The 25495-nt window shown below is 52.7% G+C and overlaps 2 protein-coding genes across 3 annotated transcripts in view; one reads left to right on the plus strand and one right to left on the minus strand.

Moving 5' to 3' along the window:
- The first annotated feature begins 642 nt into the window (after positions 1-642).
- On the plus strand, positions 643-5559 carry TPRG1L (tumor protein p63 regulated 1 like). 2 transcript variants are annotated; one of them, XM_025356938.1, is made up of 5 exons: positions 643-944; positions 1083-1174; positions 1372-1548; positions 2939-3092; positions 3864-5559. In XM_025356938.1, the coding sequence occupies exons 1-5, from the start codon at positions 744-746 to the stop codon at positions 4056-4058; spliced, it is 819 nt and encodes a 272-aa protein (XP_025212723.1). In that variant the 5' UTR covers positions 643-743; the 3' UTR covers positions 4059-5559. The 2 variants fall into 2 exon arrangements, with proteins under 2 accessions (XP_025212723.1, XP_025212733.1); XM_025356948.1 differs by having other exon boundaries at positions 657-815.
- A 636-nt stretch (positions 5560-6195) lies between these two features.
- The window catches only part of WRAP73 (WD repeat containing, antisense to TP73), a 20608-nt gene continuing 1308 nt past the window's right edge, over positions 6196-25495 (minus strand). Inside the window, exons 2-12 of the mRNA XM_025402383.1 lie at positions 23142-23294; positions 22215-22331; positions 14865-14937; positions 12639-12742; positions 11751-11837; positions 10967-11101; positions 10804-10881; positions 9064-9169; positions 7588-7713; positions 6881-7072; positions 6196-6551 (exon numbers count right to left, since the gene is read on the minus strand). Of these exons, the coding sequence (XP_025258168.1) occupies positions 6409-6551; positions 6881-7072; positions 7588-7713; positions 9064-9169; positions 10804-10881; positions 10967-11101; positions 11751-11837; positions 12639-12742; positions 14865-14937; positions 22215-22331; positions 23142-23294 (1314 nt within the window). The 3' untranslated portion in view covers positions 6196-6408. The remainder of the gene's footprint in view (positions 6552-6880; positions 7073-7587; positions 7714-9063; positions 9170-10803; positions 10882-10966; positions 11102-11750; positions 11838-12638; positions 12743-14864; positions 14938-22214; positions 22332-23141; positions 23295-25495) is intronic.

Raw genomic sequence — 25495 nt, forward strand, 5'->3', positions numbered from 1 at the left:
TGACCAGGAGCTCTGGGCAGCCTTCCGTGCGCACTGGCTCGCTGAAGGCTCGCGACAGCCTGGGAGCTGCGGCAGCCAGGGCCTGGGCGCGCACTCCAGCACTTTCTACCCTCCCGCCTCAGAGTGTACTGTGCTGTTGATCAGTCACGAATGCGCCGTGTGTGACGAACGCCGGGTCCCGGCAGGAGACCGATGCCCGGCGTGCGAACTCCCCTTCGGTGCACCGGGGCCACCGCTCCGCATCCTCCAACCTCAACTCCCGGGCACCGCGACCCTCCGTGCAGTGCGAGTTCCCGCCTGCGCTCCAGAAGGCCGAAGGGGGCATCCCAGTTGCAGGGCGGGTCACCCGCTTTCCCCGCGGGCCAAGGGGCTCCAGGATTCCCAGCCCCTCCTTCCGGGCCGCTCCGAGACACCCTGGCAACCGGCTTCGGCCCCGCCCCTTCTAGTCCTGTAAACAGGAAGTGAGCCTGCGCGTGACGGTCGCTTCCGGCGCGGGGAGGGGCAGGAGCGATTGTGAAGGGCGGCAGGGCGGAGCCAATCGCGGAAAACGGCAGGAGGAGAACCAATCCCGAGGGTCAGCGGGCGCGGGAAGGGGCGGAGCCAGAAGCGCGGCCGGCAAGGCGGAGCCAATCGCAAGGGTCGGCGGGGCGGGGCCGGGGTGCGGCCGGGCTGTGGCAGTGGCGGTGGCTGCGGCGACGGCGGCCGCGTCGGCGTCAGGGTTGGGGTCGGTAAGAGGCGCGGCGATGCTGCAGCTGCGGGACTCGGTGGACTTTGCCAGCACTAGCCCCACGGCGGTGCTGGCGGCCGGCGAGGAGGTGGGGGCAGGCGGCGGCCCGGGCGGGGGGCGGCCGGGGACGGGGACGCCGCTGCGCCAGACACTGTGGCCTCTCAGCATCCAAGACCCCACGCGCCGCGCCCGCGTCAAGGAGTACTTCGTGTTCCGGGTGAGGCGGGGGCCGGGGCCGGGGCCGAGGGCGCGGGGCGGGATGGTGGCGGGTGGTGGCGGAGGCGGGCGCCGGGCGGTCCCGCAGGGAGCGACCTGTGACCTGTGATCTTTGCCCCCGCCCCGCCCTCCCGCCCAGCCCGGCAGCATCGAGCAGGCCGTGGAGGAGATCCGCGTGGTGGTGCGGCCCGTGGAGGACGGCGAGATCCAGGGAGTGTGGCTGCTGACCGAGTAAGCCGGGGCTGCGCGCTCCTCTCTGGGGGGAGTCGCCCCGAGCCGCCGCGCAGCACCTTGCGAGGACCTCCCGGGGTGCTCGTGCCACGCTCAGGCGCCCCGCGCCGCCCCTGCTGCCTTTCCAGGCGGGCTGGCTTTGCCTAAGTCGAGACAGTCGCGTCCAGTGTGGACTGAGGCCCTTCCTCTGCTTGCAGGGTGGATCACTGGAACAATGAGAAGGAGCGGCTGGTGCTGGTCACGGAGCAGTCACTGCTTATCTGTAAATACGACTTCATCAGTCTCCAGTGCCAGCAGGTGGTCCGGATAGCGCTCAACGCAGTAGATACCATTTCCTACGGAGAATTCCAGTTTCCCCCGAAATCGCTCAACAAGTAAGTCTGTTCAGAGTCCGGTATCCCTGGACGTAAGCGCCAGAGTGGACCTTACAATTCAGCCCTTTTAAATCAGCCCCCCAAGTGGCATATCTTCTCTGCTATTATCTATAAGCATAAAGGCCCCAGCTCCAAATATCAATGGGAAGTTCCTTAAAAAGAAGCGACTTCTGGGCAGTTGAGTGCATTAAAAGGAAATCTGGCACAGAAGGCAGCTATTAGGCTTGTAGTAAAAAGATTTACATGAGTTCAAGATGCACTGAAGTAGAGCCCAACGTGATAAAAAGGAACTTGGATGTTCTTCACGTAAAGGCCAAACTCTGCATTTTTTCTCCAGCCAGGGACAGATGCATGACACATCAAGTCTTGCTCTGGCTAATTTTTTAAAGAGAAAAGGAGGGTCCCATTTTAATGTATAGATACCATTAAAAGTTAGACAAATTTGGAAATATTTAATGACCAACTAAGGAGTTGATCTTTTCGCTGTAGGATAATTTTCTGAAATGTGAGGAACCTAGACATTACTACAGTCAGTTAAGCTGTAGAACTTAGATTTTTGATGGAGAGATTTGGGTGGGGAATTCAGGAAGCTAAAATAAAAATTTTAGCTTTTGGTTAATATTTTTATTTTAAAAATAAATAAAAATTTATATTTAAAAATAAAATGTTATTTTTATTAAATGTTGGTTAAAATTTTATTTAAAATTTTATTTTAAGGAACGTTTAATATGACATAAGGGAAAGGAAGGTTACACTTGCTTTTCACTCATTTGGATAGCCTATCTATCATTATTCCCTCTTTTTTTTTTTTTTTTTTTGAGACAGAGTCCCACTCTGTCACCCAGGCACCAGTGGTACAGTCTTGGCTCACTGTATCCTCCACCTTCTAGGCTTAAGTGATCCTCCCACCTCAGCCTCCCAAGTAGCTAGGACTACAGGTGCCTGCCACCAAGCCCAGCTAATTTTTGTAATTTTTGTAGAGATGGAGTTTTGCTAGGTTGCCCCGGCTGGTCTCAAACTCCTGGGCTCAAGAGATCTGCCATCTTGGCCTCCCAAAGTGCTGGGATTATAGACATCAGCCAGTGTGCCCAGCCAGTATTCCTGTTTATTAGTTTTTAATCATGTAAAGATTACTAAAATGATACATTTAATAACCAAAATATATTTAATTTGTCATATTTATAAGTACAGTATTTAGAGCAATTGTTGAGATTAAAGTTACTATTAAAAACCACTAGCCATTTTCCATTGTGATATGTCATAGGTCTTTTCTGTAGATGTGAAAGTGCTTTTTGCTGTCATACTCTCCTAACTGATGAGGCTGTCAGATTGTCCGTGGGAGCACTGTAGCCTGCCATGCTAAGTCTGGCTATTTCTTCTGACTTTTCAGGCGAGAAGGTTTTGGGATTCGAATTCAGTGGGACAAGCAAAGTCGTCCTTCCTTCATAAACAGATGGAATCCCTGGTCTACCAATGTGCCCTATGCCACTTTCACAGAACACCCGATGGCTGGCGCAGATGAGAAGACAGCATCTCTGTGCCAGGTAAGAAGACAGGCATGTAATAGCCGCACCCCCCGCAGTGATGGACACCCCCCCCACAGTGACAGAAACACCCTCCCCAGCCACGGAGACACTCGGGTCTGCACTGTCCGGCGGCCACGTGGAGCTGCTGGGCACTTGAGACGAGGCTAGGAACAGTCAGAGAGGAAACTCTCATTTTAGAGTTTATTCCCTACGTTTTCAGAAATTCTGGTTAATTTATGTTAAAGTAGCCCTGTGCGGCCAGTGGCTGCTGGTCAGCCTAGCTCCGTTATGTGACCTCCTGATGGTGATCTGGGTGGAGAAGGGCCCCCACTGGGCTTCAGAGAGCGGCAGCAGACCCAGCCGTGCCAGATGGCCAGGGCGGATGCACACCAAGAGAGGCGGCCTCGGGGCTGGGGTTAGAGCAGAGCCCAGAGCCTGGCGGGGGTCCTGCACTTCCCCAGCTCTGTGCCTCGGCCTATTTACTGACCTGGTAGGTTGGGTGAGGGCAAAGCCACTCAGCCCCTGTATACAGGAAGGGTTCTGCAGGTGCTGGCTGCCATTGGCTACAGAAGAGCATGGTGGTGAGATTTCCACACACCTAGAGAGCTCCATGGGGACGAGAGTTGAGGGACTGCCAGGATGTGGCAGAGGCAGCCCTTTCAAATGAAGGGACGAAGAGATAGGTGGCATTTGGAGGGATTTAAGTGTCTCAGAATGCTAATTTTTTCAAGTAATAGACGCTCTTATCTTGCCTGCCAGTTAAAGCTCCATGTTTTTCTCTCTTTAAAGTTGGAAAGCTTCAAGGCTCTGTTAATTCAAGCTGTCAAAAAAGCCCAAAAAGAAAGCCCTTTGCCAGGACAGGCGAATGGCGTGCTGATCCTGGAGCGTCCCCTGCTCATCGAGACCTACGTGGGACTCATGTCCTTCATTAACAACGAGGCTAAACTAGGCTACTCCATGACCAGGGGCAAAATAGGCTTTTAGCTGGCTGCATTCTGGGAGCTCCTCCCGCTCCCGAGAAGGCCAAGGGATGTGGGGGCTGGGGGACTGGGAGGCTTGGCAGTCTTCATGCTGCCCTGCTGCCGGCTGGAAGGATGGAGGTCTTTTACCTTTAGGGATCTCAGCACAATTAGAATAGTAAAGTGAATTCTATCTATTTAATTGGATATTGGACTCTGCTAATACAGGCTACAGACAAAAGCCAAAAGACTGTCGCTGTCTCTGAGCTGCTGGTATTTCATCCTCTGTAACTTCAGTTCTGGTGTTTTCCTCGAGTATCTACTTGGCTTCTTGCGGTTTTTCCCACCCCTGCTGGCCCAGCACGCGGGACCCGCAGCACGCCCCTCAGCGCTCGCATAGGCTGCTGAAAACGGAGGCACCTGGTGCCTCGAGTGCCTGCAGTTGCAAGTATGTTTACACTTGGTGTCCAGTTTTGTATTTTAAAATGTTCCATTTGTACTTCAGCTCATCTGAAATCAGCCAGCAGACCAGTTGACTAAGACCGGTCTGTACCTGTGGGCCCCTCGGTGACCCGCTGCTCTTTTGGAAATGGGTGACCTGAAGTCACACTTTTTCCACAATTAACCCAAGTTGTGTTAATACTTCAGGTCTGTTTCCCAGACTCAGAAAGCTTTACAGAAAATCATTTTAAGACAATTTATTAATCTGAGAAAGTCACCTTGACAGTTCTTTGCACACAGGTTTTACAACTCTGGATTCTGAGTTTGGATTGTATTCATATTTAAAAGGGAATTGGGTAGTTTGCTTTTTGAATAATGCACTTTAAAACAAGGAACCGTGTCAGGCCAGCACAGTGGCTCATGCCTGTAATCCCAGCATTTTGGGAGACTGAGGCAGGCAGATCGCTCTAGCTTAGAAGTTGCAGAGCAGCCTGGGCAACACGGTGAAACCCCGTCTCTACCAAATATACAAAAAACAGCCGGGTGTGGTGGCGCGTCTGTGGTCCCAGCTACTCAGGAGGCTGAACCAGGAGGATTGCTTGAGCCCAGGAGGCGGAGGTTGCAGTGAGCTGAGATGGCGCCACTGACTGCATTCCAGCCCGGGCAACAGAGCAAGACTCCGTCTCTCAGATCCTTATGAAGCAGCTGATGCCTGCCTTGATTCAACAGCTCCAGCATAGACTCGGGGCTTTGTCCAAGTCTCGCACTAAACATGCCTGGGCTTTGATGTGCCTGGAGGATTTCCCCACAGGGACCCACGCACCTCCCCGTATCTACACAGCTTGCTCATGTGGCTGGAAGCGCTGTTGATAAGTTTCACGTGCTGGCTCGCCAGCTCTTTGTCTCTAGACTTGTAGCTTTAAGCGAACGGTGTGGTGTGGGTTGAGTGTGGCCACCTGCGGGATGTGCAGGGCTGCCTCGGAAGCTGGCTGGGGACTCCAGCCTCTGTGTTCATAAAGACATTTAGAAGTGGATGGATGTTTTTCCTTTTCTGAAGTTGGTATTAAAGTAGGTGCAACAACCAAGAAAGTGTCTCTTCCCTCTTTGAAAGCCTGCCCCATTTCTGCCGGCTCTGTGGGCCTGCTCTGCCTGTGCCACGAGGACTGCCTCTCATAGCAGTGCTGAGTATGGTTCTCTGCAGAGAGAGATGACGGTACACGACAACCTAGGTTTGCAACTCTGAGCCCCCCACCTGTGGTGCCAAGCAAGCCCGGCTGCCTGCCGAGCACCAGCTGGAGAGACTGATGGAATGGTTCTGGGTGGTTCTAGGCACTTCTGCAAATAGCCAGGGTGGAGACCCACGCGCACTGGTTCTCAAACCAGAGTAGACGTGAGACATCCTGAGGAACTGACTCAGTGGATCAGGGACCTGCAGCTCCGTCCTGAGGGGACTGGACCTGGGGGTGGCGCTGCGCTCAGGTGCCAAGGCTCCCTTCCCACACTTCAAAGCAAACCCACTGTGGGGAGGCTGGATGTGCCCCACAGAGATCCCCCCTTGTCCTAACACATCCAAATAGAAAACCCAGAGCAGGCCGGGTGTCTGGTGGGAGCTCAGTGGCCCAGGGCTCAGTTACTGTAGGGCTGTCCATCTTCCCTAAGACTGACCAGAAACTCGAACCTAGAAAACCTGCCTGTGACCTAAATGTTTCAAGAAGAGAAGCAGTTGTATGAATCAGCAAGTGTTTACTTCAAATAATAATAACTACAGTTTTATACCATACATATTTATAAAAATGCTTTGCTTTAGAAAAATAGAATCAATCACTGAATCCAGACCATCACAGGAGAACTTCCTGGTGAAGCTCTGTGTTTTTTCCCACACTGGAAACACACAGAGTAGCCCCTGTTTCTGCACACACGTTACTGCACCACTGCTACGTGTGGCCGCCCAGCTGTCTGCAGGCTGTGCTGACCGATGCCTCCGTCTCCAGGAAGCAGAGGCAGACGTGATCCTTGCTGAGGAGGGCCATCGAGTCTCCGCTTAAATGCCAGCACAAAGAAAGCACTGCAAAGTCGCCTAGAGAGAGAGACAGGTGGCCAGAGGATTAGAGCGGGAGAGGCCCAGATTCTGGGGGATGGGCACCCCCTTGTCCTGCAGGCCAGCACAGTGCCTGGAGTGACCCACATAGGCAGAGCCAGGGTGCAGCCCCAGAGCTGCCTCAAGTCAGGGAGCGGCTGCTTCTAGCCCATCAAGCTGAGGGCAGCAGGTCCCCTGTGTGCCAGCCTTGAGGTTTATGCAGACTCTGAGGGCTGGAGACAGCAGCTGCGCTTCAACAGCTCAGCCTGTGTGACGCCAGACTGCACAGAGCAAGCCTGCCACGTCCGTGGCCTCAGGGATGTGCTCACCTTCCCCAGGCACCTGCACCGACATGCAGCCCGCTGGGGACCACAGGTAGAGCCTGCTGCCTCCCGTGCAGATGGCCAGCCGCGGCTGCTGTGGGTCCCACTGAAACGTGCGCACTGGGGACAGCTGCTCGAGCACCGCGAACAGCCTCAGCTTCTGAATGTCCCAGACCCAGACAGCATTGGGGATGTTGTCTGAGGAAGGAAGGACAGGGCACCGGTGTCATCCCTGCCTGACTCCTCTGTGTCACCCTGCCCCTCTGCTCTGCTGTTGACACCACAGGAGGGGAGGGGAAGAACCAGTGGGGTGGGGTGGCTCCACCCTGCAGTCTGGGTTCAGTTGGGCCCTGCAGGGCTCCTGGCCAGGGCCAGGATGGCCATCACGGGCTGTAAAGGGCCCAGATGGGTTTCTTTGTTTTTTTTTTTTGTTGTTGTTGTTTGTTTTTTCAGCCCTTTACAAATGGAGAAACCTTTAACAAAAGACGGGCTGCAGTGTGCCCAGCCCTGCTTTCTACTCAGCAGAGCAGAGCAAGTGAGCGAGGCGGAGGCCTCCTGGCTCATGTGTGGGCCTGCAGCTGCTGCAGGACAGCAGGCCCAGCAGCTCGACTACTGCAGAAACTTGGAAGGAGGTGCTGTGTCCAGTTGCTTCTACACCTGGGGCCACAGGACACAGTAAGGGGTGAGACAGCACCCGCGTCAGCACAACTGACCATTCCTTGTCGCCAGGAAGTAGCTGTCAGGACTAAATGCCAGCATTCCTATGCCGATTTTCGGGTTTGCTCTGTCGGTAACAGGTTTCAGTGTCTGTAAGGAGACTGGGACAGAGGCGATCTCATCTAGAACACCAACAGAAGAACATGCCATCATCACCCTTTCAGGAAGTACATACGCGGCTGAGAGGCTGCTGTGCCTGCATCAGGCATCACGAACCCAGCTCCTCTGTTCAAAGGGGAGGAAAGTGCGGCCCGAGGGCAGGAAAAGCTGAGCAGAGCCTGTCAGCTGCAGCGAGGGGCCTGCCCGCAAGTGCCCCAGATAAGAGTGGCACCATCACCTGCCAGGCCCGACTAGGTGGGGGGTGGACCCCACGTGCCGGGGGCTGACTGGAGAGGAGCATGGACAGGTCCCAGCTGCAATGTCAGCAGCTCCAACTCCTCGGCACCTTTCTGTCAACTGCCAGCATCTGAGTTCACAATCCCTTCCACCTCAGCATTGGTACCCTTAGACTTTCTGGCTGTGGGAAAACCATCATCACAGCAGAGGCAGGGGCTGGGGAACAAGGACGCGCCTGGGCTCCTGGGGAGCGCCTCCTGCGTGCCAGGCTGCACCTGTCCTCACCCGTCCTGAGCACACACCGAGCCCCAGGGTGGGTCCATCAGCCCTCGGGGCACCGTTTCCTCTACCTGCAACCTTCAGATGCCCTCGTGCCCCTGTGGGGTGAGTGCTTTTTCTGTGCCCATTTCAGTGATGCGGAAACAGACACATAGGAAATGCCCAGAGTCAAGAGGCTGCATCAGAATTGGGCCTCAAGCTGGAGACACCGCTCAGGAGCACCGCCGGCCTCCAGACCCACTCTGAGCACCACCCACGGAAAAGTGTTTCTTTGAAAAACATCCGGCCGGGCGCGGTGGCTCAAGCCTGTAATCCCAGCACTTTGGGAGGCCGAGACGGGCGGATCACGAGGTCAGGAGTTCGAGACCATCCTGGCTAACACGGTGAAACCCCGTCTCTACTAAAAAATACAAAAAAAAAAAAAACTAGCCGGGCGAGGTGGTGGGCGCCTGTAGTCCCAGCTACTCGGGAGGCTGAGGCAGGAGAATGGCGTAAAAACCCGGGAGGCGGAGCTTGCAGTGAGCTGAGATCCGGCCACTGCACTCCAGCCTGGGCGACACAGCGAGACTCCGTCTCAAAAAAAAAAAAAAAAAAAGAAAAACATCCCCCTCGGAGCTCCCGCTGTCAGATCCTGGTCTCCAGGGCTCATATTCAGTAACAGAAGCCGCGCATTCATGGCCCACTACGCAATTCAGACCTCAGTCAACCTCCAGCCAACAGGCTGAGGGGCACGCTGGCCGGAAGCACGGAAAAGAAAAAAATTTTTTTTTAAACATAAGGAACATCCGAAGTTTATCTGGACAATGAGGAATCTTGCATTAAAAAGGAAAACAAATGTCATCACAAGTGCTACTTACATTTACTCTCTGAGCTCGGGAGAGGGCCAGCCCCGGCCCCGGGGGGCGGGAAGGAGAGGCAGCCCAGCCCCAGCTGCGGGCTCTTCTCGGCCTCCTTATACACCACCTGAAAGACACAAGGTGGCCACGCCCAGCTCAGGACAGGGACCCGGAAGATGAGGATAGATGTGGCAAATGCTTGTGACGGCACATGGTCAACAGGCGTGCACCTGCCATGACACCTGGTCCTGCTGCCACTGGGAGAAAGAGACGGAAACACGAATCCCGCAGTCCCGAGAGCTGAGATCACCCAGCCACCCTCGCTCATGTCCTGCTGGGGAGCCCACCCTTATGAGACACAGGCAGCAAATATGTGCCCTGTGATTATAGATGGGAGGCCACTGCAGCCACCATCATCCAGCAAGGGAACGGGCTTGGCCTTCTCCCCGTGATAAGGGGATACACAGAACACTTGCGCCAAGACAGCGGAGGCCCCAGGAGCAGCAGACACAGACCTGAGGTGGGGGCATCTGTGCCCCAGAGCCTGCCAAGCAAAGGACAGCGGCCCAGGCTCAGTGGAAGGCGGGCAGCCCCGCGCCCCTGAAGAGCCCCAGGTAAGGGAGTCACCTGGCCTGGTTCGTGCCTTTAAAGCTTGGCGCGCTCTGCTGCTGTGTGGCGAAGGGATTTGGAGAATGCCAGAATCGCAGGCAAACCTTCAGGACCTGTGTGGCCAGCTCTGCTCTGGCTCATCTGTCCAGATGCCCTGGCCTCCAGCCACACAAACCACTGGCCACGTCAGGAGGCCCCCTGCCTGAAACACCCTTTCTGCCCAGACACCACGCGGCTCCTCAGCTCCTCCTCCTGGTCTGCACTTAAACACCCTCTGGGATGCGTCCCCGGCAGTGGCCCTTTCTGCCCAGACACTGCGCGGCTCCTCAGCTCCTCCTCCTGGTCTGCATTTAAACACCTTCTGGGATGCATCCCCGTCTGTGGTTGATCTGGAACGCCCAGCCCCAGCCACTCACTGGCCTCTTCATCGAATCCAAGCCGCCTTTCACTCAGCTCTGCCGGTTGCAGGTCAACACCAGGAGGGCAGCATTTGTCTCTGGCCCCCAACTGTCTTCCAGGGCAGTGCCTACCGCACACAGGCGCGGCAAGTGCCCACTGCACACATGGATGAGTGGCCCACTCCTCGGGGCCCTTGCACTTCCTATTCCCTTGGCCTGGAACGCTCCCTCCCCGAACCCCTGAACATTGGTTCAGCATCTGTGCCTGATCCCTCGCTGGTGGCCACTCCCTGCCACCCCATGGAGACACCCAGCTCTCCAGCCCCTTCCCTGTCTCTCCAGCCGCACTCTGCAGGTGCAGGTGTCTGTCTGTTCTCCTCTGGCTGCGGCCCAGAGCACAGTGCCTGGCACGACAGCAGATGCTCAGTGTTTGGGGGCAGGAGACCCCGACCACTCTGTACAGCACAGGGATCTGCGTGTAGACAGACCACGAAGGAGACACCTGGGCTGGGGTGGCAGTGGCAGAGGACAGGCCAGGGCAAGGCCCACTTCAGAGCCTCTGGACAGCGTGGAGGAGGAAGAACAAAGGCCAGGGCAGGGCCAGACATGTGAAATGTCACAGGAGCAAGTTTACGGTGATGGAAGTGCCCGGTTTAAATAATAAACCACAATCAAGAAAGCAAAAGCGAAGGAGCAGTTTCCCACCGCCCTCCCCAGCAGCCTGCTCCGGCAGAAACACGTGTTCCAGACTTACTATCTTGGGATTATTAATGGTTGCAGGATGCCCAAACTCCGTGATCATTTTCCAAGTCACGTGATTAAGGATGCGCACCTGAGGAAAGAAGCCACGCACAGGTGAGGCAGGGCCCGGCCGGCTGGGCAGTCGGACTTCCTGAGTGCCCTGCACTGGTTCCCACCTTTCCATCGTAGCTCCCAACCGCCAGGAACTGACTGCTGGGGCTCCAGGCCACAGACTTGATGCCCAGGGACCACTCGTAAGCGCTGTACGCGGACAACAACCGGCCGTCCAGTGAGTACAGCAGAATCTTGTACTGCAGACGAGACATTTCCGTTAACGATGAATATGTCCCATTCGCCGGGAACACGCCACAGAGGTGGGTGCTGCAGAGCGACACTGGTGCAGACAGCACAAAGCTGGCAGGACTGTCCGCATGGCCGCGGAAAAGCTGGAACTGCCAGCTAGAACTGAGACAGTCACTGGAGAGGCAGTGAGAGCATGAGAAAAAGGGGAAATTGGGAGGTCAACCTAATGGCTCCCTGATAAAAGTTCAACTCGGCCGGGCACCGTGGCTCACGCCTGTAATCCCAGCACTTCAGGAGGCTGATGCTGGCAGATCACTTGAACACAGAAGTTCAAGAGCAGTCTGGGCAACATGGTGAAACCCCATCTCTACAAAGAATACAAAAATTAGCCGGGCATGGTGGTGCACGCTTGTGGTCCCAGCTACTGGGGAGGCTGAGGTAGGAGGATCACTTGAGCCCAGGAGGTCAAGGCTGCAGTGGGCTGTGATCACACCACTGCACTCCAGCCTGGGTGACAGAGCAAAACCCTGTCTTTTAAAACAAAGCTCAACTCGTTATCTGAAATAAGATAAAGCTAACTATATTGCAGCAGTCAGAAAGCATGAAATTCTGGGAAAAGCTCTCAAAAGCAAACACGTCACCTGGCCATCTTCATACCTCCAAGCAGGAGTCCCACACTGCCAGCACACAGCCGTTTGGGGCCCACTCGATCCCTGTGAGATCCTGGGTGTCCGTATCAAAATGCTTCCAAAGGAAGTGGGGGCAACATTAAATTTGGAAAATATTTTCGTAAATAAATAATTGCATTTATAACTTATGTTCTTAATGCACTTAATTTTCTTATATAGAAATGAACAAAATCTCAACAGCTCTATCCTGGAAATGCAGGAAATCCCTGTGGAGCTGCTGCTAGGGCTGCACCCCCCACAGGTGCCAGCATCAGTGCCTGGCCAGGCCACGAGGGTGGCTTGGTCTCCCCGCACCTGCACTCACGTGCACTCTCCCCGCTCACCTTTCCTTGCCTGGCCAGGCTCACTCCTTTAGACCCAGCTCAGACAAGTCCCTTCCAGAGCACTGCCTGGGTCCTGGGTTCTGTGCTCTGACAGCATTCCAGAGGTTGCTGTACCTTAACGATGGATTGTGCTGGAATCGTGTTCACATGTCTGCTGTGGGGGCACCTGGGCACCTGGCAGAGCGCCCTGCCTAACGCAGGCCCTCAGCCAAGGTGAACTTCCATGTCCTCCCCCCTCCCGATGTGGCACACACATGCGCAAACACCATCACATAGGACAAGGAAAAGGGCTCAAATGTGACGGCATCTTCACTTTAAAAACACCCGGGCATGTGTCCTTTTCACCAAGTCTCCTGAACACACAACCGGGTGCCGCTGGCAGCGATTCACAGTGTACCTGCCCTTTGTTAATACAACATCACCTTGCTCCATATCCTACCAAAGATCCCCTGGAATCTGGAAAAGGATCTACTTCACTCAGTCCCTCCACAGTCAACCAGGACAACTTCACTCCAGTCTGGGGGATGCCTTACCCGCAGGAGCTGCCAATCACTGCAGACGAAGATGCTCACGTAATCCTTGCAGTCGCGCCGTTCTGCCAGCGCCATGTAGCGGCCGTCCCTCGTGAAGGCGATTCCTGCGGGAAGAGGAAAATGCATTGAAATCAAGCGGCCACAAAATCAAGCAAGAGAAACCACAGTAGTAATTCAGAAGGAAGGAGGAGGAAGAGAAAGCAGAAGTGAAAAGAAGGGAAGTGGCACAACACCGAGCACTGCTCCTCAGACAGGCGAGAACATTCTAGCGCAGAGAAGAAACCCCAAGGCACTGTGGCTTCACCCCTCACAACACAGTGCGTGCTGGGGGAGCGTTGCACACACACAGGAACTGGTTTGCAAGGCTCTGTGAAAAATACCAAGTGATGTGACCTCTGATTAATCACAAATGTGACTGAGAGACACAAGGCCTTCGAATTCCCCCATGGCTAAGCTGCGGGACACCCAGGGGTACCTCCAGCTAGGCAAAAGGTGGCTGTTTCCTGCCATGTTTATCTTACCTTTGAATTTAATTATTTGGAAGAAGTAAACTAAAGATGAAAATGTGTGGCCAGGCGTGGTGGCTCACGCCTATAATCCCAGCACTTTGGGAGGCTGAAGCAGGTGGATCGCTTGAACCCAGGAGTTTGAAAGGAGCCTGGACAACTTGGCGAAACCCCGTCTCTACAAAATATCAGCCGGGTGTGGTGGTGTGTGCCTGTAGTCCCAGCTACTCAGGAGGCTGAGGTGAGAGGATCACTTAAGCCCAGGAGGTCAAGGCGGCACTGAGCTGTGATTGCGTCACTGCACTCCACCCTGGGTGACAGAGCAAGACCCTGTCTCAAAAAAATAATCATAAGACGAAAATGTGGAAGAAACTAGTTGAAAATGTTAGACTCTATTTGCCAGTTCTGTATTAGCTTAAAAAGCCCGGGCCAGAATTCATCATTCATGAGTGAAGAGAATACCTCAAATGACAAAACCGTGGTGTCCACTCAAGAAATGTGTGTGTCTCATCTGAAGGGGTGCTAATATGGTGTCCACTCAAGAAATGTGTGTCTCATCTGGAGGGACGCTAATATTCCAACTATAAAAACGAAAAACAAGAGTGTGATTGCATTTCATTCAAATGCAATTTCCAAACCGCTGGCAGCAACAGAGAAGAATGAAAGCATCATTTCAACCATGTAGCGTTTCATCCCGTGAAAGACACTGCGTGTTGTTCAGGACTCAGGAGTGGCGCCTCCCACTAGCTCTGCACTGTCCAGTTAGACGTGCTGGTGGTGGGCCACCCTGAGCCGGCCCCCTTTCTTCCAGATGGCTCACAGACTTCCACAAGGAAGGGACACTGGTCACATATCCCTCCGGGATGCCCAGAGATGACAGCAAGACCTCCTGCCTTCGCAGAGATCATATTTAGTCCATAGGAGAGAGAAAGCTCAGAACTGAATGTCTGAGGTGGGCCTCTCGACAGGCATCGGCTGGAAGGGGTCTGAACGCCCAGCTCTGCCACCAAGGTCAAGGAGACCGGCATCAACGCCACTGTTCTTCCACGTCTTAAGCCACATTCTCTTGAGTCACTGTGGTCATGTTTTAAAAGGGGACTCTTGCCTTTCTGAGACACACATGGAAATATTTACAGATGAAGCATGAGGAGACCTAAGACCTACTTCAAAAGAGCCCAAGGGGTGGGTGGATATAGGGAGAAGCAGACGGGCTATGCATTGATATGCTGTCGGTGGGGTGGGTATAGAGACAAACAGACGGGCTATGCGTTGATATGCTGTCGGTGTGGTGGGTAGAGAGACAAACAGACGGGCTATGCGTTGATATGCTGTCGGTGGGGTGGGTAGAGACAAACAGACAGCCTATGCGTTGATATGCTGTCGGGGGGGTGGGCAGAGAGACAAACAGACGGGCTATGCGTTGATGTGCTGTCGGTAGGGTGGGTAGAGAGAAACAGATGGGCTATGTGTTGATATGCTGTCGGTGGGGTGGGTAGAGAGAAACAGACAGGCTATGCGTTGATATGCTGTCGGTGGGGTGGGTAGAGAGACAAACAGACGGGCTATGCGTTGATATGCTGTCGGCGGGGTGGGTAGAGACAAACAGACGGGCTATGCGTTGATATGCTGTTGAAGCTAATTCTACCTACTTGAAACTTCCCGTGACAAAAAGTCAAACAGCTGCAAAGAAATGGCTTTTGCGTAGCTCCGATCGACTCACCCTGCAGACAAGCTTTTGGGTATTTGATGTAAGATACGGATTTTGTGCACAAGGACCAGACGGTTATCCGCAGCTGTTGGGGGAAAAGGGAAAGAGAAAGGAAACACTTCTTTAGCATCATTAGAGACTGTCTCAATCCTCAACCCGCCCAAGCATCCCCAAGTACAGGCCTGACTGCTGGAGTGGATCTGTCAGGACCTGGGGGATTCCTACCCTGCTACCGGAATATTCAAATGCATATTTTACTGTGGTTAAGGTAAATTTAGTGCTCTTGGTTTTCTGTTGTTGTTGTTTTATACCAATATTGAGTGACACAAAGTTAAATCGAAGTGCATTTTCATTAGCTTTTTCAAAGTGACCACAGGTTGCAGGTTAAAATAACCCTGAGTTACTTAGAGAAAAATCTTATCTAGAAACTACCACGTTAGGTCTCCTTTATGGGAAGACAGAGGATGTGGAAATTGGATGCTGCTGCCCCGGGGCTCACCAGGGGGCTGTGAGCCTGCATCTGCAGCCCTGAGGCAGGAGCAGTCACTCAACACCCAAGAAGGTGGCCGCCCACCTCCTGCACGTGCTCGCTGGCCCGGCTGCATCTGCAGAGGGTTCTAGAACATGCGCTGCTGGACTGTCCACCTTTCCACCCCTTTCCCTGACTCAGGGAGCTGAGAGCCGACTAGACTGGCACGGTGAGGCCAAAAGATGATTTCCTAACCAGGCCAATGAGGCCGTGCCTGCTGGGGGAGAGGCACCGCAGTAGGTGGTCCGGCCCTCCCCGTGGCAGCGCCGCGGGACTTACAGGGCTGCCACGTCCCTCCACCTGCATTTCCCACTGAGACGCTGTGGAGCCCACCAGGGAATCATCATGCTTCCCACATACCCGGCCCACTGATGAATCTGGTAGTTAACTGAAATGTGGCCCAGGTGTGGAGACACAAGGTGTGGGGACACAAGGTGCAGGGACACACGGCTGCGCAGCTCCGTGCGGGGTGGGGTGCTGACTGCCAGCTCCGTGTGTGGGGGGCGGGACACAGGGCTGCGCGGCTCCATGCGGGGTGGGGTGCTGACTGCCAGCTCCGTGTGCGGGGGGCGGGACACAGGGCTGCGCGGCTCCATGCGGGGTGGGGTGCTGACCGCCAGCTCCGTGTGCGGGGACACAGGGCTGCGCGGCTCCGTGCGGGATGTGGTGCTGACTGCCAGGTCTGTGTGTGTCAGGCAGGGGCCCTCGGTGAGGATGAGGCCTGGGGTGGGGACCGCCTCCAGCAGTAACTGGAGCCACACGCAGCATGTAGCATCGCGTGTCCACAATGTCACTCCTCCAAACGCTGCCAGGTTTTCAGTATAGGATATTAACAAATGAATTAATTTAAGTGTCCACGCATCATCTCTTCTTACAAGAGAAAAGAAAATCCGATGTCTGTAACTGTGTCTCCAAACAACATACACGGCGTTCAGGAGAAAAGTCCTGAACACACAGGTAGTGGATCCACAAGCTCCAGGGGTCACCGTGGCAGCACGGCAGGGCTCCAGTGCTGATGCTGAACCCGAAACACACTGGCCCTTCTGGGGACCGGCGCCTCGGAACTCCAGCTGGACGGAGCACTTGCTCTTCTAACAGCTCCGCAAGCTGAGGCCAAGGAGGGTGCTGGGGCCTGAGCGAGGAAGTGTGCTACTTCCCACTAGCGTGTCTGAGGCTGAAACCCTGCCCAAGCCGCTCAGCATCAGCAGGGCAGGGTGGAGCGCCCGAGCCTCTGGGCATCAGGAGCGTCCTTGTGCCACCCAGGGCAGAGACCCACAGGGTGGGGTGGAGCGCCCGAGCCTCTGGGCATCAGGAGCGTCCTTGTGCCATCCAGGGCAGAGACCCACCTCCAGAGCCCACTGCAGAGTCACAGGAGAAAAGCACATCTCCCACCCATGGCCCTGCATCCCTGTGGGGTGCGCCTGGCCAAGGCTGCCCACTCAGGCACATCTTAGGAAACGCACGGAGCACTTTAAGCCTCATTTTTACCTTCATCTCCCACAAAAACCAACAAAAAACTTTTCAAAGATAACTGTTTGCAACTTTAAAAAACGCAGTAAGAAAAAAAGGTGGTTAAATATACACCTTCATCAGCGCTGTTACCTTCCCCTGAGCACTGGAGAAGCCAGCAGAGACTCATGGGATGGGCTCCACAGCGCCCAGCAGCAGGAAGAGAGAACCAGGGATCCACACCACGACCCAGTGCGCTCAGGAGGGAAGGAATGGGCTGCTGATCCATGCTACGGCCCAGTGTGCTGAAGATGGAGGGAACGGGCCACGGATCCACACCACAACTCAGCATGCTCGGGGTGAGAGGAACGGGCCACGGATCCACACCACAACTCAGCATGCTCGGGGTGAGAGGAACGGGCCACGGATCCAGGCCACAACTCAGCATGCTCGGGGTGAGAGGAACGGGCCACGGATCCAGGCCACGACCCAGCACACTCAAGATGGGAGGAACGGGCCACTGATCCATGCCACAACCCAGCACTCTCAAGATGGAGGAACGTGCCACCGATCCACGCCACGACCCAGCACACTGAAAACCAGCCAGGCGCCAGGGGAAAGGAAGCAGACGCACAGGTCCACGCACCACGGCTCTGTGCAGATGGGATTCCAAGGAGGCAGTGCTGCTCGCCCCGCAGCAGGTACCCACTGCCGGGCACAGGTGGGAGACGGACTGAGCACAAGGGGCACCAGCAGCCCTGCACCATGGAGTGAACAGCCTCGGTCCTGATCATGGTGGCAACAATGTGCAAAGTGACTCACTCAACTATCCTCTTAAAGTGGGTGAATGTTATTGCTTATAAATTGTTTTAATTGCCTTTATTCAGATATAAGAAAAAGTTTTCAGTCTGGATGTATTTTTAAAGCTAACTATAGGCTATTTACAACACACTCAAGTTTAAGGATGTAGAAATGTAGAAGGTAATAGGATAGAAAAAGACATTTCATGAAAATCCTAACCAAGAGAAAGGTGGCACTGCCGCATTCGTACCGGAAAAATCAGACTCTGAAACAAAAAGAACCATGAGACAGAAAGAGGAATACTTTACAACAAAAGGCTTGGGCCACCGTGAAAGCATGAAAACTGCTTCACTAGGAAATCTGTTTACAAACAGTTAAAAGTTTGTATGCAGCTAACAACAAAGTCTCAAAAATACATTTAAAAATCTGGTAGCCACTGCACTCCAGCCTGGGGCACAGAGCAAGACTCCGTCTCAAAAAAAAAAAAAAAAAAAACAATTAAAAAAAAAAAAAAAAAATCTGGCAGAGCTGGGTGTACTGTTGTGCACCTGTAATCCCAGCTATACAGGAGGCTGGAAAGGAAGGATTGCTTGAGTTTAGGAGTTCAAGACCAGCCTGGGAAACAAAGGGAGACCCCAACTCTACCAAAAAAAAAATTTTTTTTTAAACCTGACAGAGTACAAGAGCAATGAAGAGAAATCAGTCCTAGCAGATATTCAAACATACTACAGAACCTCAATAATGTAGACAGTGTGGCGTTGGCACATATATGGACCAACAGTGGACCGGAATGGAAAACCAGAAACGATCCTGCAGGTATAACGGAATTGAGTTTCTGCTATAGCTGGTGAAGATAGTCTTCTAAATAAATGCTGCTGGGAGCCAGGCGCGGTGGCTCACCCCTGTAATCCCAGCACCTTGGGAGGCCAAGGTGGGCAGATCAACTGAGGTCGAGAGTTTGAGACCAGCCTGACCAACATGAGAAACCCCATCTCTACTAAAAATATAAAATTAGCCGGGCGTGGTAGCACACACCTGTAATCCCAGCTACTTGGGAGGCTGAGACAGGAAAATTGCTTGAACCTGGGAGGCGGAGGTTGCAGTGAGCCTGGATCGCACCACTGAACTCCAGCCTGGGGTACAAGAATGAAACTCTGTCTCAAAAAAAAAAAAATGCTGCTGGGAAAAGGTAGAAATGGATTCAGACCCCACACCGTACCCCACCATAAACTCCATGTGAACCTGCTTCATTTAAATGGAGCATGTGTGTGTGTGTGAGCGCATGTGTGAGCGCATGTGAGTGTGTGAGCACACGTGTGAGAGTTAGCACGTGTGAGCGTGCGTGTGAGCGCATGTGTGAGTGCGTGTGTGTGAGCGCACGTGTGAGAGTAAGCGCGTGAGGGTGTGTGTGAGTGCATGTGTGATCATGAGCACATGTGAGTGTGTCAGCACACGTGTGAGTGAGCGCGTGTGAGCGTGAGTGAGCACGTGTGAGCGCATGTGAGTGACCACGTGTGTGTGAGCGCATGTGTGAGAGTGAGCGTGTGTGTGAACGCATGTGTGAGTGCGTGTGTGAGCACACGTGAGTGAGCGCATGTGTGAACACATGTGTGAGCGCGTGAGCATGTGTGTGAGCATGTGTGTAATGAAACAAGATAGGAAAGCACTCAACCTCACCAATAATTAGGGAAATGCAAACTAAATCCAAACTGCAGCATCATTTAGTCGCCTGGATGGAATCATCGTAATCCTGCCACAAAAGCCTTGGCAAATGAAACCTCTCCATCTGCTACGGCCAAGCAAGGCTCTCCTAGAGAGGCTCTCTGCATATGTGCCCAGGAGACGTGGACAATACATTCACAGCCACACAGTCCGTGGAGACACACACGTCCAGCAGGGAAGGACTGAATGGCGTTCCTCACAAGGAAGGGAAGGCCCAGCGATGCCTGTCAACACAGAGGAGTCTAAAAACAGTGACGTGAACAAGCAACAGCAGAGACTGCAAAGTACGAGCCCCTATAAATCAACTTTACACTGCACACCAAGCAATGTGGTGTTTAGACACAGCTATACAGTGAGACTCAAGAACAGTGAGGATGTGACTCACGCAAGATGCAGGACAAAGGTGCCCTCGGGTGGGGAGGGCATTGCTACGAGGGAGTGCAGGGCTCTGAAAGCATGGCGGTGTTCCACTGCAGGCCTAGGGGTGAGCTGCTTTTGATGACTCACTGAACCTTGTCTAAAGGGCGCAAGCTTGCCTTTTCACGTTAAAGTGCAAGAGGCAGGGACGTCTCTCATGCTCCACAACACCCTCATGTGGGGTGGTGCCTTCGGAAGGGTACCCAGTGGCCCCGCTAAGCCCCGGACAGGGGGCGGTGCCTTCGGAAGGGGACCCAGTGGCCCCACTAAGCCCCGGACATGGGGTGGTGCCTTCGGAAGGGGACCCAGTGGCCCCCGCTAAGCCCTGGAGATGGGGTCGTGCCTGCGGAAGGGGACCCAGAGGCCCCGCTAAGGCCTGGACATGGGATGGTGCCTTCAGAAGGGGACCCAGTGGCCCCACTAAGCCCTAGAGAACGGGCCTGGTCCTCGCTCTTGTGAATGAGACTGATGGATGGTGCCTGCAGGCTCACTTCCTGGCCAGCAGACACGTCTGGAATTCCGGTTTTGTTTCCTCACTTGCAGTCATTTAAGTTTGCATGCAAAGTTGGAGACACATTTTGATATCTTGGTCAAGATGCCCCGTGCCATGAGGTTACCAGTCCTCGTCCACCACCTGGTCTTAACGTTTCCTCTAAGGCCACCAGCAATGTGGTCATGACCTTAGTCTTAGGTGGAACAATGTCATCTAAATGTACTCTATGAAAAACCAGTTTGCCTGTAGCAAAGGTGTTTTCAATATTGGTGTGTGTGACATGGGAGGCTCAACAAAACCAGGTTTTCATACATCGTTTAAGGTTTCTAAACTCCATAGATGGTAGTTTTCCTCCTGGGCCATTTAATGAGAGAATACAGCAAGGCTGACCCCATGCCGTGAGCCTTCTGGAGGACAGATTTGGGCCCAAAGCATTACAGGCCTGAAGACTGTTAGACTCAGCTGCATGAAAAGCTCAAATCATCCTCTGAAACACTCGGGCTGAAAGTGTCTTCCAATGTCAATACATAGTGCGGAGACGCTGGTGGGCCTTTGGTTCCTGTCTTATTCTCTGGCAGCCCATAATAACAGACATCAGATTTAGAATGTTTTTTAAAATTTAAACTGAAAAAGATGTAAACCCATCCAGCCATCTGAAGCAGTTGATTCAGCAACCCCTCATGGCCAGATAAAACTTTATCCCAGCCGATGCCAGCTTGAAAAAAGTCGAATGAAACCCTACAGGGCGTCTGCAGCCTCACGCTGGGAGAAGTCCTCCCAAGTGCCATCAGCTACGTGGTGTGCACAGCGCATTGGGACGGTGGGTTTCCGCGCGGTGTGCGCGGCGCAGCGGGACGGAGGGTTGCCGAGGTGCAGCCAGCAGCCCAGACGGCTATGAGCACTCAGTGGACTTGGGCCCAAACACTGGGATCTAACTCCATCAGAAAAGCACATTATTAAAGAGATTCGTGCATTTTTTTGTATCTTAAAAAGACACTGCAGGCACCAAAGACCTGGTATCTAAACACTTGACATATGCCTAATTTTGACTTAAATGCAGTTTCCTATCCCAGATCCCTCTGATTTACTCTCGGATGTCAACATTCCCCTCCGCACGGAGGCTGGTGTGCGGTACCTACAGCAGGTGAATCAGCAGCTGCCGACGCCGGAAGCCACCCCCAAGACCCGGCTCCTGAAGGAAAAGTACGAGCCGGCTTATATCACAGGGCATTTTCTATCGCTGAATAGGGACTGCCAAAATCCTAAAAAGTCTAAATTAAGATTTTAAAAAATTTTTTCTTTAAAACTGGACAAAAGATCAGACAATAATACTTAATGGCTTATAATGTTCTGACCTAAAATATACACACCACTATATACGCTCTCGGCCCCCCTCCACCCCCGCAATCTATCAGCCACTCAGGAGCCACCTCGGTCATCAGACCCAGGGCAGCAGACAGTGCCTGTGTTCACGACACCCTTATCTGACTCAGTAACAGCCTAAAGCATGGGCAGTGGTGCTGGCCATCTCGATATGCCAAAGAAAAGCCGCAAAGTGCTTCCTTTAAATGAGAAGCTGAAAGTTCTTGACGCAACAAGAAAAAAACAATCCTATGCTGAGGTTGTCGCTAAGATCTTCAGTAAGACCAAATCTTCCATCCACGCAATTATAAACAGTATATTGTCACCCTTGTTCTATTTGATTATTGCTGCTGATCTCTAACTGTATCTAATTTATAAATTAAACGTACCACAGGTATGCTGTAGAGGAAAAAACATAGGAAATACAGGGTTTGGTATGATCTGAATCCCCTGGTGGTCTTAGAATGCATCCCCTGGGGATGAGCAGAGACTAGCACACTCCAAACATCCCCTCGCACACTCCCCAGCTGTTTTGGGAGCAACGGACGGGATCACACAGCCAGTGAGGTGCCTTGAGGCTGACACTTACATGGAATTCCGTGGTGTTGAGAATGTGGCGCCCGTCCGGGCTCCAGCACGAGGCCACCAGCCCGGCCGAGCCCTCGTCTATTTTGCAGTGCCATTCGGGCTGCTCTAAAGACCAGACCTGGATTGAGAGAAGAAAGAAACACACAAGTGCCAACTCATCAGCACCTGACAGCGAGGCCTCGCCGACAGACTGCTGGCTTAAAACCAGCGGAGACCCAATCGCACAGGGTGTCTTACAACCTTTCATGATGAAGGGCTGGTACTGGGTTCCACCGTAAAAGTAAGCCACGCTGCTTGGTGATTTCATTTCGTTGTCGTTTTAAAACAGTTTATTTACATTGTCATTCCTAAGACCTCATTTAGTTAAGCTCTGGACACATAAGAAAACATGACTTCTTAGGACTTCCTGAAACACACCATGTCCGAGTGGCTAGACTGCTATCTGTCAACACCTCCTGCTTCTCAACTATATTGCTTAGAAATTAAGACTACGTTAGTTCCCTTAGTTTAAGTGTTCTTGAACTTCAGAGAACATTATAATTTTTTTTTTTTTTTTTTGAGACAGAGTCTCGCTCTGTCGCCCAGGCTGGAGTGCAGTGGCCGGATCTCAGTTCACTGCAAGCTCCGCCTCCCGGGTTCACGCCATTCTCCTGCCTCAGCCTCCCGAGTAGCTGGGACTACAGACGCCCGCCACCTCGCCCGGCTAGTTTTTTGTATTTTTTAGTAGAGACGGGGTTTCACTGTGTTAGCCAGGATGGTCTCGATCTCCTGACCTCGTGATCTGCCCGTCTCGGCCTCCCAAAGTGCTGCAAACTGGCTTTGAGCTGCACTGACTTTTTTTTCCAAACTAGAAAGGCACAGAAAAAAACCCTCCTTCCAAGTGGCACTCAGAAGGTGTCCACATTCTAGGCGACGCAGCAGCACACACCTGCACCAGCCCTCGCTTGTACATGGCGCACAAGATGAAGAGTGAGTCGGCTGACCACTCGATGTGCTGGATCTGGTCTAGGCACGTGTACAGCTGAAGGATCTGAAGGGTGTTCACATCCCGGACCACTAACCGGTACTGGACACAGGAAGCCTAAAAAATACGAGAAAGCAGGCACCTGACATTCTCCACTCCAAAAGAGGGGGGCCTTCGGAAAGCTACTGCCCCGGCCTTCAGTGACTGTGGCCTTGTCTCCTGCCAGAGGTTTCACGTCTAGATCATCAGTGACATCCCCAGCCCCTAAAGATCAGTTCCTACAAGGGTAATGTTGAAATATACAAACCAGGATTTGTTTTGTTTTTTTTTGAGATGGAGTCTCACTCTGTCACCCAGGCTGGAGTGCAGTGGCGCGATCTCTGCTCACTGCAAGCTCCGCCACCGCCCGGGTTCATGCTATTCTCCTGCCTCAGCCTCCCGAGCAGCTGGGACTACAGGCGCCCGCCACCACGCCCGGCTAATTTTTTTTTTGTATTTTTAGTAGAGACGGGGTTTCACCATGTTTGTCAGGATGGTCTCAATCTCCTGACCTCGTGATCCACCCGCCTCGGCCTCCCAAAGTGCTGGGATTATAGGTGTGAGCCACCACGTCTGACCAAAAGTATGTTTTAACTTGCCACTTAAAGCTAAGACATTTTAAAGTCCCTTCTTAACTGTATGTCAAAAACTAAACTTACATGGGAAGTAGCATTGAGAAAAAGCTCTTCTGTGAACTAATAACCAAAATCCTCTCCTAGTTTTATAAACACTTTTAGACAATTTCCTCAAATTTATAAAGGATAAGAATCAAGGCTTCCCAGTTCACAAGGAAAATGGCAAGGAACACCTCAATCCTCTTATGCAGTGCCGAACTCAGAGCCAAAACAACAGAAGGTCAAAAGACAGGCTTTCACTTCTGCACAAGTAAAGACACCTCATATAATGCTCATTTATCTCCGTTAACCTATTCCTAATACAAAACAGGAAATGTTTAAGTGTTAGCACTATTTTCTTTTTGTTTGTTTGTTTGGGTTTTTTTTGTTTTTTTTTTGTTTGTTTTTTTTTTTTTGTTGAGACGGAGTCTTGCTCTGTCGCCCAAGCTGGAGTGCAGTGGCGCGATCCTGGCTTACTGCAAGCTCCGCCTCCTGGGTTCACGCCATTCTCCTGCCCCAGCCTCCCGAGTAGCTGGGACTACAGGCGCCCGCCACCTCGCCCGGCTCATTTTTTGTATTTTTAGTAGAGACAGGGTTTCACCGTGGTCTCGATCTCCTGACCTTGTGATTCGCCCGCCTCGGCCTCCCAAAGTGCTGGGATTACAGGCGTGAGCCACCGCGCCCGGCCTAGCACTATTTTCTTAAAGATAGTTTCTTCATGTCCATATTTGTTCATTATGTCCCTATCTAAGCAAACAATTTCAAGTATAAATAACACCTGAGTACTCACCTGCTGATTGTATATTATACTACAGTCTAAAGATCAAGAACTGATTTTTAAATGTTAACTGCTTCGTTAGTTTTACTTATCAAGGTCAAACTAGTTTGTATTTTATGAACTGATACCAAAAGAGAAAGCCACATTAGTTTTCCATCGGAAAGAAGAGAGACGGGCGGGTGATTGCAGATTGGAAGAAGCAGCTATCGCAGCCCTTACTTTCTCACACTGTAGCTTTGAAAACTGTGATCAGTTACAGTGAATTCCTTATGACATGGAATATTTTTGCCAACACCTTGAGGAACCATATAAACTCTACTGCAAGACACTAAAACGAGAAGCATGGACCTGCGCTCCCCAGTCCTCAGGGCTTTCAAGAAGATGCCAGTAACAGATCATTACCAAGTGTTTCAGGGTATTTTGACCAGAGCGTAGGAGCTGGAAAAAACACCCAAGTTAGGCAAGCAAATGTACTCTTTCTCCTTATAATTCACTGAAATTTTCACAAATGGTAAAAACAAAAAACAAACCTCTAATTTAATCGGGGAGGGGGCACGTTGAAAAATATACCAAGGCTGGCCGGGCGCGGTGGCTCAAGCCTGTAATCCCAGCACTTTGGGAGGCCGAGACGGGCGGATCACGAGGTCAGGAGATCGAGACCATCCTGGCTAACACGGTGAAACCCCGTCTCTACTAAAAATACAAAAAACTAGCCGGGCGAGGTGGCGGGCGCCTGTAGTCCCAGCTACTCCGGAGGCTGAGGCAGGAGAATGGCGCAAACCCGGGAGGCGGAGCTTGCAGTGAGCTGAGATCCGGCCACTGCACTCCAGCCCGGGCTACAGAGCAAGACTCCGTCTCAAAAAAAAAAAAAAAAAAAAAAAAAAAAC

Source organism: Theropithecus gelada, chromosome 1 (genome assembly GCF_003255815.1).
Source record: "Theropithecus gelada isolate Dixy chromosome 1, Tgel_1.0, whole genome shotgun sequence".
In the NCBI taxonomy this organism is placed as follows: Eukaryota; Metazoa; Chordata; class Mammalia; order Primates; family Cercopithecidae; genus Theropithecus; species Theropithecus gelada.